Source organism: Hevea brasiliensis, chromosome 12 (genome assembly GCF_030052815.1).
Source record: "Hevea brasiliensis isolate MT/VB/25A 57/8 chromosome 12, ASM3005281v1, whole genome shotgun sequence".
Lineage (NCBI taxonomy): Eukaryota > Viridiplantae > Streptophyta > Magnoliopsida > Malpighiales > Euphorbiaceae > Hevea > Hevea brasiliensis.
The window spans coordinates 934,410-948,435 of NC_079504.1; the positions used below are offsets into that span (position 1 = coordinate 934,410).

Below are 14,026 nucleotides of genomic sequence, written 5' to 3' on the forward strand. Positions count from 1 at the left end.
AGAGTTTCTTTTCCTTTTGTAAATTTTGCCAAATCATTTGTCAAAGACTCTACTTTAGCTTCAAGAACTTTATTTTTCTCAATGAGTATTTCACAAGTTTCTTTTGAGGTTTTTAACTCTAAGTCTAGTTCTTTAAACATAGCAATTTGTCCTTTGTAAAATTCATTTTCTTTATACACATTGAACATGGCAATATTTTGTGATCTCAATGATTCAATTTCTAAATTCATCTTAGTGCACTTTCTCTTATAATTTCTATACTCATCATATACTCTAGCAAATGCAAGTTCAAGTTCTTCTACATTAGGAGATTCATAAGAATTTACCTCATTGTCACTTTCTTCTTCCTTTTGTGAACTCTCAACTTTTTCTTCAAGTGCCATCATACAAAGAAGAGCAGTCTCTTTGTCACTTGACTCATCATTTGAAGATTCTTCACTGTTGCTCCAAACTACTTTCATAGCTTTCTTGCTCCTATCTTTTTTTCCTTTCTTCTTTTTGAGCAATGGACATTTGGGCTTGATATGTCCAGGCTTGTGACACTCATAACATACAATTTCTTCTTTTGAATCTCTGAAGTGTCTATTCTTGGGAGTATACTTTTTCAAGAAGTTCTTGTATTTGCTTCCTCCCTTCTTGAAAGCTCTTTTGAATTTTCTTGCAAGCATAGCCATTTCATCATCATCATCACTTGACGCATTTGAGTTGTCACTTGAGTCAGCTTTGAATGCAACTCCTTTCTTCTTATCTTCATCATTCTTTGACTTGAGAGCAATGCTTTTCTTCTTCTTTTGCTCACTTTCAACTTCATCTTTCTTATATACCATCTCATGTGCAATGAGAGAGCCAATGAGTTCATCATAGGTGAAAGTTTTAAAATCCTTGGTATCTTGGATAACTGTAGTTTTTGCTTCCCAAGATTTTGGAAGTGATCTAAGAATTTTCTTCACAAGTTCAGCTTCCTCAAATCCCTTACCAAGCGCTTTGAGAAGATTCACAAGATCAGTAAACCTTATACTCATATCCGCAATTGATTCTCCTGGCCTCATTTCAAACAGCTCATAATCTCGAATAAGAAGGTTTGCTTTGGACTCTTTAACAACATCAGTTCCTTCATAAGTCACTTCAAGCTTATCCCAAATTTCCTTAGCAGATTGACATCCTGAAACACGATTGTATTCATTTAGGTCAAGTGAGCAATGCAAAATATTAATGCAAGTTTTGGAACCTTTGTAGTTCCTGGACCATTCTTTTGAGGAACATGTGGACCATTTTTAATAATTCTCCATGTATCAATATCTACAGATTGTATGAAATTTCTCATTCTTACTTTCCAAAATGAATAATTAGTGCCATTAAAGAGTGGTGGTCTAGTGATTGAGTAGCCTTCAACTAATGGTGCGGGTATACCGGCAGAATTACTAGATGAACTAGCCATTGTGGATCACTCTAAGGTTGTAAGACCTTAAGCAAGAGAGACAAGCTCTGATACCAATTTGTTGTCCCAAAAATAGTCCAAGAGGGGGGTGAATTGGACTTTAACAATTTTTCGGCCCTTGCTTGTAGCCTAATGAAAAATTGTGGCTTTGTTCAACTAGGTGCTTCTCTATATAAAATGAAAGTAATATGTGCTTCAACAATGTGTTCTTAAGTTGCAATTCAGTCCTCAATCAATGTATATGGCAATATCTAACAAAGCATTCATCATACAATATACAACTAATTTCTCAAGTCACTCAATATGTCCACAAATTTATCAACTCAATCTATTTAACTAACATTCAATATCATGTATATGAGAAAAAAATTTAAATTGCACAAACGTAAAGAGGTAAAGGTTAGAGAGATCAAACATAATGATTTTTATAGTGGTTCGGCTTAACTAGCCTACATCCACTCTCTCAAAGAACCCTCTTTGAGTCTTCTCTCCACTATTTGCTCTTTTGAAGGCAAGAGACCAAAAGCCCTTTACACTTTTTCAACACCAATCCTTTTAGCAAGGTAGCTTGAAACCTTTCACAAGTGCTATCACAAGCACTAACTCTCTCAAGCTTCAATAGGTGCTTGTACAACCTCTCTTAAATGCAATTCAATATTGTAACACTCACTCTTACTCAATACAAATCAAACTATAAAGAAGAGATGAGTTGATTTGCCAATGGAAGCTCAAAATCTTTAAAGCTCTTGAATGAAAGCAATAAATGAAAAATCAATGTTGGAGTTCAAATGTAGGCTTTCATCAAGTGTAAATGAAGTAAAGAATGTGTATTTATAGTTCCAAATCATTTTAGACCGTTTGAAACCATTTTGGAACGTTATACACACTGCCCAAGACAAAATAGCCGTTATTTTGTCCTTTTGTGCGAAGTTGAGCAGCTCTGATAAATTAGCAAACTAATGAAATTTTAGGAGCAGTCAGTAAACTGGTTAGTAAACTAACGTTTTTAGCAAACTCATTAGCAAACTAAAAAATTTAGCAAACCAGTTAGCAAACTAAGTCAACAGCTGCATATCTCAACTTGCAATGTCAAATGATTTAGACCTTAACAAATATTTCAATGGTAGTATCCAAGGTCATGGTGAGAAAAAGTAATCAGAAAATAAAATTTCATTTTTGAGCTCCATATAACTAAATTCTCATCCATTCTTTTCACAAAAGACCTAAGACTCACTCCTTAATACTATGCCTTTCATACCTTTTCTTTGAGTCTAGGCTTCCATAGTCTTGTCCTTTTCTCATTTTGAATTTGTCTTGAAATGCTTTTGAGTATCATTTCTCCTTAGATGCAACTTCAAGAATTCTTTAGTAATAAGACAAAGAATCTACACATCACTTTAAAGTTGGGTTAGATAGATTCTCTTTGAGTTTTGTTATCATCAAAATCAATGCTCATTTTGAGCTACACGGGGTCAAAACCCCTATTTTATATCAAGTTGGCGTATTACATTATTCACCTGCTTGAAATTTTCAACAATATTTTATTCTAAAAATATCATCCCTGCTTATCATAATCATTTCACATTCAACTCTTGCAACTCATTCCATATTCAATTCATATATCAAAATTTTCAAATCTTCATTAATTACACAATGTATAAACTAATTACATAAATTCATAAATTACATGATATACAGATTAATTACAATATCATAATTTACATTTCAACATAATAACTAATTATAATGTACAAAATATATAGTATTACTTTTGTGAGCCCTATCTACATGCACTGTTGAGGAGGTGACAACCTTATACACTTTTGACACTACTGCAGATCCGGACTCCAAAAATCCCAGTCAAATGTCCACTGGATTTTAGCTTCAGTACCTGCGTGAGGAAACAAATCCATTGCGCTAAGCATTGCTGCTTAGTGGTGCAATAATATAACAATAAATAATATATACAAATAAAGAAAGAAATGGATTATACTTTGGATACTCTGAAATTTAATCTAATTTAATATAATACTTCTAGTATCGACTATCTTTCGTTCCAATTTATTTCTCTTAAGAAACAATTTATTCCTAAAGTCACAGTAGTAATATACAATCCCTAAAAATTTTAAGAATATTATTATTCTTAACTTTATATTATTATAAAAAAAAATACATTTGTAATGCTTATTTAAGTTATATCTCTATTGCAAATCTTTCTATCATTTAATTCAATACTTTTTAGGTTATCGCAAATTATTTCATAATAATTAAAATTCTCAGTTTATTTCATAATAAGTAAATCTTAATATCGATCCAGTTCATTTCAATTCTTTCTACTAAATAACGATTCTAATTTATTTTAGGTTGTCATACCCATTTATTTAATTTCTAATATTTTTAATTACTAATAACTTATTTCAGTAAATTTCACTGCCCAAGTAACCTATGACAGGTTGACTAAATTGGATAAGCGGGTCGTTGGCACTGGACAGCGCGGTGCCTCAGGCCGTCATACCATGGGATGTGTAAGCTCAGTACGTCAACCACGTATACAGTCAGTATGGCTAAAAAGCTATAATAAAATATCAGTATGACTAAAAGCCATGATAACAAGTAATCGAGCATAAAAGTCATGAGTGCGGGCATAAAGCCATGAATACAGACATGAAGCCTTACGCAGTACTGCTAAAACAATACCCTATTGGCATGCCAATCTATCCAATCTGACACACGTGTCTAGGTAATAAATGGACATATTAGTACCATTAAGCATTAATATGTATTATTATGTCATTATTTCATTATAAGGTTCAATTACAATTGATAAAATTTTATTCTATTTCTAGTGAAAACATAAATTCCTAAATCACAATTATATATAATTCAAGCATTTCTCGTAATTTATACATTAATTATTCCATTCATGATAATTTCGATTCACATCGATCAATTTTCGTGTACTATTTGTGCATCGAAATATTTTTCTAAGGACCTCCATATGGGATGTCCGAGAGTCACTAAAGTTCAAGAATTTTTAATTCACTAATTATACTATATATATTAGTGCTCATAATGGCTTCTTTAATTCCTTTTATTATTCCTTATGTTTTTTTGGATTACTATTCACACATTACTATTTACTCAATTTGTCGACTTTTTCATACATAATAGTTACATGAGTTCTAACCCCATGAGATTACCACATTTTGGTTCACAAAAGTGTTGGCATTGGTTGCCAATCAATACTTCAAACTAATGGGAAATAAATAAAAAAATTCAGTTTTAGGTGCTAGAGTTCACTATTCCATTAGGCAATTCTACAGTGAGAATTTGGCCAAATGTTCTTAATTAAAGTTGTTCCTTATTGTGTCTAGTTCAATTTCCCTTTTTGAATCACTCCATTTGGAGTTTTGTAGCTCAAGTTATGACCATGTTACCATAACTGATCGGATTGACCTGTACCCAGAATTCTGGGTAGAATTGGTTCTGCCAAATTTGGTATCTTAATTTTGGTGAATAATTCCATTAGGTTAAGTCCAGAATTTGAGTTTATGTTCTGCATGAAGGTTGTTCTAAATTGGCTAAGCTTTCTATTGATATAAAATTCAGGTCAATTGGACATTTCTATACTGAGTTATGGCCAGATGAACAAACACTGTTCATTTGGTCACTTTTACCACATCCAGAATTGGTTACCTGGATTTGGTCAATTTTTAGGTCATCTTAAGTTTGTTTTTTGGGAAAAGTTTCTTCATCAAAGTCATGGCATTATGTGTCTAATTTCATGTCCAATTGGCCTTGCACCAATTGAATCTACACAACTCAAGTTATAGCTGCCCAAACCTGCTGGATTCACATCCAGCCTTGCAGGTCCTATGAGGCAGCATATATACCTTAAATCTAAAGCCACAATTCACTTCAATTCCTCATCAAACACAGACAAATGGTCACTAATTGACCATTAGGACTTCCATGCACTAACACATGAGCAAAACCCAAATTTTGCTCCAAACTCTAACTCCAAAATTCAAATTTACTCAAACAACATGCAATCAAATGTTCTAATCATAAAATTTATGTTCAATTGCATCAATTCACAACTATAATTCACTTGAATCATTGAAACCCTATGGTACCTTAAGGCTACCAAAAATTGAAGGATTTCAAACATGCAAAATTTGTTTCATTCAATCCAAATTCAAGCTCAATTCCTAATCTACAAAAGGTAAACTCAAAGATTCATAGATAAAATATCTAAGGCTTGAAATGTCACACCTTACCCCTCCATAAGGCATAACATGATCCCGTAGAATACTTAATGAACTACCGAACTTCGCCTACCGATAACCCATTAAGTACCCTACAAGGGATTTTAAAACGATTTTCTTTCATTTTGGAAGTGGTGAGCATTTTAGTAAGAATTAAAAACCATTTATTCAAAGCTTAAATACTAGTAAAAATTTTGTCCATTTTAAATTTTACCGCAAATTTTATAAAAATTTTGACAGAGTTCCGTTTGAAAACTGGAGAAAACAGTTCTTCAATTACCTAAAAAAAACACTTCCAAAAATATTTCACAACTCCCAACCTTCAATAACTCAATCAACTCAGTTCAACACACTTCAAAATAATTTTACAATACAATTCAAGATTTCTCATCTCAAAATATTTATTATTTCCATTCACAAAGCATAAAGTAAGAAATTCATAAGTACAAATATTAACTTACAGAAGAAAATCCAAAATAATATTATTACAATTTATTTACAACTGCTCAACTACATTGATACATATAACATTTCTATATTTACATCAAAATTATCTACAAGGGTATAAAATAATACCCGTACAAAAGCTTGATGTAATCTTCAACTCAGTAGCAGCTCACTCTGCTGTTTTTTCCTTGCTCTTATCTGTGACAGCAAAATAAGCCATCGTTGAGTATAAAAATACTCAGTGGTGCACAATAAAAATTTAAAATGCCATAAATAAATCATTCGTTGCCAAACACAATTTAAATGTTTGTCAATCACATTTCATCAATATCAAAGTCCATAATGACACCATTTTGTCAAATAATCCATTAAACACAGTTTAGTCAAACAATTTCATAAACACAGTGTTGCCAAAGTCACACACAACTTAAGCCATGATACAAAATTTTCGATCAATGCCGCGTTGTACACCACGACAAAGCAATCTCAACCCCATTAATCGAAACCAATGAGGGAGGTGGCTAGCTAGCTAATGAGTACTCATCCGATCTATAACCTCAACTGGCAAGCCAGAGAGGGAGGAAATAAACGATCTCAACCCCATAATTGGAGGAGGAAGTGTGATACTGTCATGCTAAGTGTGAATCCAAAATCAATTTAAAACAATTATTTTCAACAATTTATGAGAGATCCCAAACAATTTTCAAAGTCATTTTTTTGTAGTCACAAAGTGGCAACACAATTCATAAATAACACAGCGACTTCATAAAGTATAGCAATTTAAATTTTCAATTAGAAAACAATTACATAAATTTATTGTGCACAAACCTGACTGGAGTCGCCTCTAGGCCTTGACTCAGTCTTTAAGGGCTTCCAAGTCTTTTTCGGCTGAAACACATAATTTCACAGTGTCTCAGTACCATAACTTAGCATAAATCCAAAAATAAATTTCACTTCATTTTAACTAGCTCTATTGCGTTAAATTCGATATTATCGAAGTTTTTGTGTTTCGGATTACTATTCACAACACTATTCAAGTCAAATTGTTGACTTTTTAAGGTTTAATAGGTATGGGAATTTCAACTTCACCCACATACCACATTTTGGTCATTAAACTTGTTGGTTTTGGTCATTTTCTCAAAGTTTAGGTCATTTTGGCAAAATTGCCAATTTTCGGTTTTGGTGCTCTGAAATTGTACTGTTCCATTGGTCAATCTACTGTTGGAATTTGGTAAAACTTCCTTCATAGAAAATGTTCCTTACTATCTTAAGTGTATTCTCATTTTTGGATCACCCAATCGGAGTTTTGTAGCTCAAGTTATGGCCAAAATACAATTATTGTTCACGTGCACTGTTCATGCTAAGATTTTGGTTCTGGCAGATTTTTGGTCCAACTTTGTTTAGTAATTTGATCAAGTTAAGTTCATAATTTGGGATAACTTTCTTCATATGAAATGTTCTACTATGTCTTAGGTTTCCATCGGTTTAAGAATCGCCTAAATCGGAGTTTTCTAAAGAGAGTTATAGCCATTGGAACTTTACTGCTCAATGGCAATTCTGCAGAATTGCAGGTACAATAACTCTACTTTGCTCAATAATTTGACTAGGTTAATGGCATAATTTGGGATGGTGTTCTTCATGAAAGTTTTAGGTATATATCTTATCTAATTGCTGGTAAAATTTCAGGTCAATTTGACCTTCCTAGCTCGAGTTATGACCAAATGAACAGTTACTGTTCATTTGGTCAGTTTGGTGCAGTGGCAGCCTGCTCTCATTTCACTTTGGTCAATTGGTTCACCAAGTTTTAGTCAGTTTTTGGCCATGGTTCCTTAATGAAAATTGTGTTATTTTATGTCTATTTTCATCTCCAATTGTGGCATATCAATTGGGCTTGTAAAATTCCCGTTTTGATCCTTCAAAGTAGGTTTGGTCATGCTGCCAGCAGCATGACCATTTACCTCCGAATTTAACTTAATTTCCTATCATTCCCACACAACTTATTTGGTCATAATTGACCATTATTTCACTTCACGATAGGTCAAACATGCCATTTATGCATTTCTCCAAATTTTGGTTAATAAACCCTAACCTTCAAACCCTAACTTCTCCATCTCATGCATTTAATCACAAGTAGTGCACTTAGTCTTAACCATTCAACTAAGGAAGGTTTCTAAACTCATTCAAACCCATTAAATTCATGCAATACATACTCCCTTCAAGCTGGCCAAAAATTCAGTTTGTCCTTCCTCCATATTTGTTTCATTTAATCAAGTTCCATGCTCATTTTCACAACTAATTATACATTTAAATGAATGAAAAAGGGGTTAACATACTAACCTCAACTTAAATCTTCAAAACCCTATATTTTGCTTCTTTTTTTTTTCTTCTTGTAATCTCCTTCCTAAGTAGTAATAACAAGCTTTAGTAGAGTTTTTATAGGATTTATGAAGGTTGAGAAGGAAAAAATTAAGCTTAATGTAAGCTTAATGGAAGAAAATTCCATGGAGGATATTGGGGAAAATGGGGCGGCAAAGAGAGAGGTGAAGATGACTAATTACTTTTTTTTTTCTTTTCTTTTCTTTAATCTTTATCCCTTTTTGAAGACCAAAATTCCAATTTAACAAATAATTTAATTAATTTATTTATGACATCATGCATGATGTCATCACCTTTTTACTTTTTGATTTTCTTCTCTTTTTTTTTTCTATTTTTCTATCAGTTCTTTAATTTAATTCTCGATTCTGAAATTTTCTTTTCTCTGATTTTATTTGACAGTTAGGTCAGGAGTCAGCTCTCGGAGTCAATTGACCAAATTGCCCCTCGTCGATTCATCCCGGTTTGCAAATAATTCTATATTTCTTCCGACTCCCTGACCTAATTATTTGACTGGCTTAACAGTTCTTTTTCGTGATTTTCTCTTTTCCACTGTGTTCATAAGGGTCCTAAGGACATGTCACTACGGTTCGAAATTTGAGTTTAAAATGACTTCGCAGTCGTTCCCGAGGAGGTCACCCATCGCTGTGACTCTCGGCTCGTTTAACTTCTTATATTCTGTTTTTCTTATTTATACTTAACTAATTGGAAATCACTAATTATTGGTGTTTATGGTTTCTCTAGTTGTCTTAAGTATGGTTCTAACCCCCTTAATTGTCCGGACCGACACCGGTCACTGGAACAGTGAAATCTACCAAGCTATGCAAACGGGGGTGTTACATGAAAACTCCACTTTTTCTCTTTCTTTTTTCTGCCCAAGTCTTGCTCTAGGTGTGAGGAGAAGGTTTAATGAAGAAAGTTTAAGGTTTTATGGTGAAAAGGTGAGGTTTGGCAAGAGAGAGAGAGAAGAGCTCTTCAATGGTGGAAGGAGAGAGTGGCTAACGATTTTGGGAGAAGAAGGTCTGATTTCTTTTTAATTTTTATCCTTATTTATTTAGTTTTTATCCTCTTAAAATGCTTGTCAAACTCCCATTGGTTGGCAATTTAATTTATTGTAAATTTTAATTTAAGCTTTATGACATAATGGCTTATGTCATAAGTCAAATTTTTATTTCAATTTCTTTTCTTTTCTACTCATTTTTAATTTAATTTTCATCACTTTTTATTCATATTTTATGTCATATAATTTACTTACTTAATTGGACAAGTTGGTCAAAAATCGTCTCTGAAGTTGAAATGACCAAAATGCCCTCCATTTGGCTTAAGGAGCTAAAACTGTCTGTACCGATCTTCAAAATTCTCCTAACCTTTTCTTGACACTCTAATGCTACCTAGGGCGCCGTAACTCTTCTCTGGCATCTTAAAAATTATTTCACTGGGTTTCTCTCGGGTTTAGGGCTGCTAGCTATCTTCACCACAACTTCCCGTTAGGTCACCCATCACTGGGGCACCGACTCATTTAACTTTGTTGTATTTTATTTCTAAAATTTTTCCTAAATTTTTCTTATTATTATATGAGTTATTTATGACTTCTCACTCTAGTTTAATTATAGTTCTAGACATTCTAGTTGTCCGGACAGACATTGGTCACCAGAGCAGTAGAATGTACGGACTATCTAATGTGAAGGTGTTACATCTCTTTCCTTTCATGAGACTGCAATGGGCAGAAGCCTCTAATCAATGGGCAAAACCACTTTCCATGGGCAAAATCACTCCCTTTGGGCAAAGCCACTCTTTATAGGCAAAGTCACTCCATATGGGTGAAACCAAATAATCTTTTCACTATTCTCTTATTTATGATGTTAATTTTCTCAATCATAATCTGATTAAAAATCTCACTCAATTTAGGAATTACACTAAAATAAGAGTTCTACTCTATATAGTAAATATATCTTAATCTATTGAGAAATATTTCTCCAACTCAAACTAGAAAATGATCTCTCCAAAAACTCAATTCAATGAAATTTATTTTAAATAAGTATTAGCTGAAGTCGTGAAGGCTGTTGAGATTTACGGATCAATAATAATAATAATAGGCAAAAATCAGATTAATATGATAATGATCTGAACAAAATAATTACCAATATGATTAATAAATTTTAATTCAGTAATATTAAAATAATACACGCCAAATATATGTTTTCTAAAAGAAGAAGGCAATTAGAGGAGGTTTCAGGCGGAAGAGTACTAATTTGGACCTTATGAGGGAAAAGAACAGAAGTACAGATGCTATAACCGAACAATATCGTTTCTGATCCACCAGAAATGTACAAACTCATTAAAAGAAAACAAATTTAAAGCCCTACTAGCTACCAACCATACATGTAGGACTATTATATGACGCAGAGGTTTCAGCCAATCTTAAGGGTGATGTGTAGTTCTTGCTGCTGGGTAGGAGGAGTGCACAGCATGAATACTCCCTAATATTGCAACAACTTGGAATTAAATTACTCCCTATTCCCTCCATATTGGTTGCATTTTCAATTGTGGGAGCTGCCTAATATTGGCTTTTTAAGTTCATTTGGCTTCCATCGGAGTTTATATTTAAAATTTTACAATATTACGGACTTGCTTAAAGCTTATTAATTATAATTAATCAGACTCCACATATTTAATTATTAATTGGGTTCACATAATTTGTTAGAAAAAAAACCAAGTGAAGTGTTGTTGCAACTTTGAATCACTTTATGATCTTATTTTTAAGGGTCTATCTTCAATTGCTTGTTAGATCAATCACTTGGTTTCAAAGCATCAGAGGGGAAAAAAATGAATAAACTAAATTAATTGACAAGCTTAACTCTCATGAAATTTGCAGAGTAGTAATGGATATACACATACATCAGTCTCTGTATTTAATTACATATGTGCTTCACCAATCTAAGATGAACAAAACGATTAACATAACCAAATACTAGTTGAAATTTTATATATCAAGAAGAAGAAGAAAATTGTATCTATTCAAATTGTTCTGACCGTTAAATTCAATTGAAGAGGCCTTGGTGGATTCATGGTTCTTCTCCTCCATAGATTAACTTCTTTTCTTGGCTGCAAGGGACCAACTATTATAGGCGCAGAGAAAGGAATAATAACCTCTTCATCTTCTTCATCGCTATTTATCCTGTCTCCTTCATCAGAATAATAATCCCGGTGATCTGAATCCACCGGAGCAATCTGAGCCGTCCAGTCAAAGTTGGCGAAAGTATCACGACCGCTTGCAAACCTCTTCATCTGACTCAATGAAGGTGCTCTATCAGAAGGTGGTTGCTTATCATAGATAGAAGCATCGGATCTCCTCCTCTCAGTTTTCTTAGCACTGGTAAAGAGCCTCTTAATCGTCGAAGCATGTTTCTTTATCTCTCGCGGAGAAGGTGCAGGTGCAGCCTTTGTTTCTTCAGGAGGCGAAGCTTTCTTGGGCTTGCAGTTGCTCACCATCTTCTTCTTGTGTTTGATTTGACCCATGCAGGAAACTTTAGGCGAGGTGGGTTCTTGGGTGTCGAAGCTCCCATTCTTGGGTTTCCGTCGAACTTCATCGGGGATTATGGAAACGATGGGACCTGAAAATCCTTTACCGACATGAGCTTTGAACTTGTGGAAGTGATTCTCTGATCTCTTGTCTCTACCAGGGCTAAACGCAAGGTTTTGGAAGTAGACTGCAGAAGCTGCTTTGGGTAAATACTTGAGGATCTTGTTCTTTGATTTAGGTTGCTTCTCCATTTTCGAAAAGCTCTCAGAGAAATGTTCAATGACTATAGATATAGAATAATAGGAGAGGGATGGTTTTTATTCTTGGTTCAGGGCTTGTTTGTTGACCATGTCTTTGGTCAAATGAGAAGGGTGTGACTTAGCAAACCATTTTTGGCTTGGCCGACCAAACTTCAATGTAACAGCTTGCAGGCTGTGATTATGCAAGTTTCCGTCTTCTTGCCTATTGCTTTCAGAGTTTAAATATAATTAAAATTGTTAATTCTAAAGCTAAATTCTGAATTACTGGCAATCATAGTTGATTTTTCTAATTTTTAAAAGTAAATGGAATGAGAATAGTTTGGAATTTAAATTTTTATTTTTTTATTTTAATATATATATTTTATTACTAAAAAGGAAAAAAATAATTGTTGTAAGGGATTTGATTTTGATATATGAAAAATAAAATTTTTTATTTATATTAAGATATATAAATACTGACTAATAAAAAATTATATTTATCTATATTTTTAATAAGACTCACCATAACTTAAATTAAAATAATTATCGATAACTAATAAAAAATAATTTTAATATATTGAAAAAAAAAAAGGTGACGTGCGGGCGGATCCTTTGGCATTGGCTTTGTCAATTGCTTGTCTGATTATGGATTATGACTTTCAGTAATCATAAGAGGTTGTACGTGGCAGTCAAATTATCCTTGATAACAAATAAGTAAAAAACAAGCTTATTTTGTCAACGTCACCCCCACAACATTTTTCAGCAATTTCCTTGTTTTTATTTGTAGCATATATAACTTTCAAAATCAAAGGGAGGCCCTTTTTTTTCTTTTTTTAAAGTGATTTTGGATATTATTTTGTTTCAATTATTATTATTATTATTATTATTATTAATTTTTATTTAAAAATATTATAAAATTATTTATGCTGAATTCATAAATTGATATGAGAGAATATATTTTTTAATTTATTTTTTTTTTCAAAAAAATAATACTTTTCAAAATAACCCAATTGCAAGTTAAAAAAAAAATTGGTTAAAATCGAAAACTCTCATTTCTACCCATTAATTAATAATTATTTGCAAATTAAATACATCATATATTGACATTTAGAGTAGAGTGAATGATCTGGCATCCAACAGATTATTATCATTTGGTGAACTATGAGTATTAATTATAATAATAAATGCTGATTTGGCAATCTAAGAAAGAAGAGTCACTTTCTTTTTTTGTTGTGGAAGATTTTTATTTTTATTTTTTTGAAAAAAAAAATTTAAGTTTTGTAAAAAAATAGTTTGAAAATTATTTAATTAATTTTAGATTATACAATTAAAAAAAATATATCAATAAATTTAAAATAATTTTTATTAGTTCACACAATTTTTTTTCTCATAAATTAATATATTTTTAAAATTATTCTATTAATCTTGAATGTGCAAAAATTGAAACGGTCCACACATTGAATTTCATGAGCAATTTTGATTAGGTACGGATTTAAGTCTCTTTCAAGGAACGTTAAACTTATTATTAATATGATTTTAATATTACAATATAAATATTATAAATATAATTTAATAAATTTCATAATTATTAAATTAAATATTTATATTTAAATTTATATATTTATTATGTATAATCTAATTAATTTCATATAAACATTTATTTTAATAATTATAAAATATAATTTTATACTAAATAAATTTATTTAAATGTATTTTTAATAATTATCCTTATGGTAGA

General features: G+C 32.0%; 1 protein-coding gene across 1 annotated transcript; it reads right to left on the bottom strand.

The window, feature by feature from the left end:
- Window positions 1-11,339: 11,339 nt before the first annotated feature.
- On the bottom strand, window positions 11,340-12,346 carry LOC110632162 (uncharacterized protein At1g76070). Its single transcript, XM_021780283.2, has one exon. It carries the CDS (start codon window positions 12,298-12,300, stop codon window positions 11,545-11,547), a length of 756 nt encoding a protein of 251 aa, XP_021635975.2. The 5' UTR covers window positions 12,301-12,346; the 3' UTR covers window positions 11,340-11,544.
- Between the last annotated feature and the right edge of the window lie 1,680 nt (window positions 12,347-14,026).

What these genes read in the sequence shown, in the direction of transcription:
- LOC110632162 (XM_021780283.2), bottom strand. Translation starts at nt 12,300, where the DNA reads ATGGAGAAGCAACCTAAATCAAAGAACAAGATCCTCAAGTATTTACCC.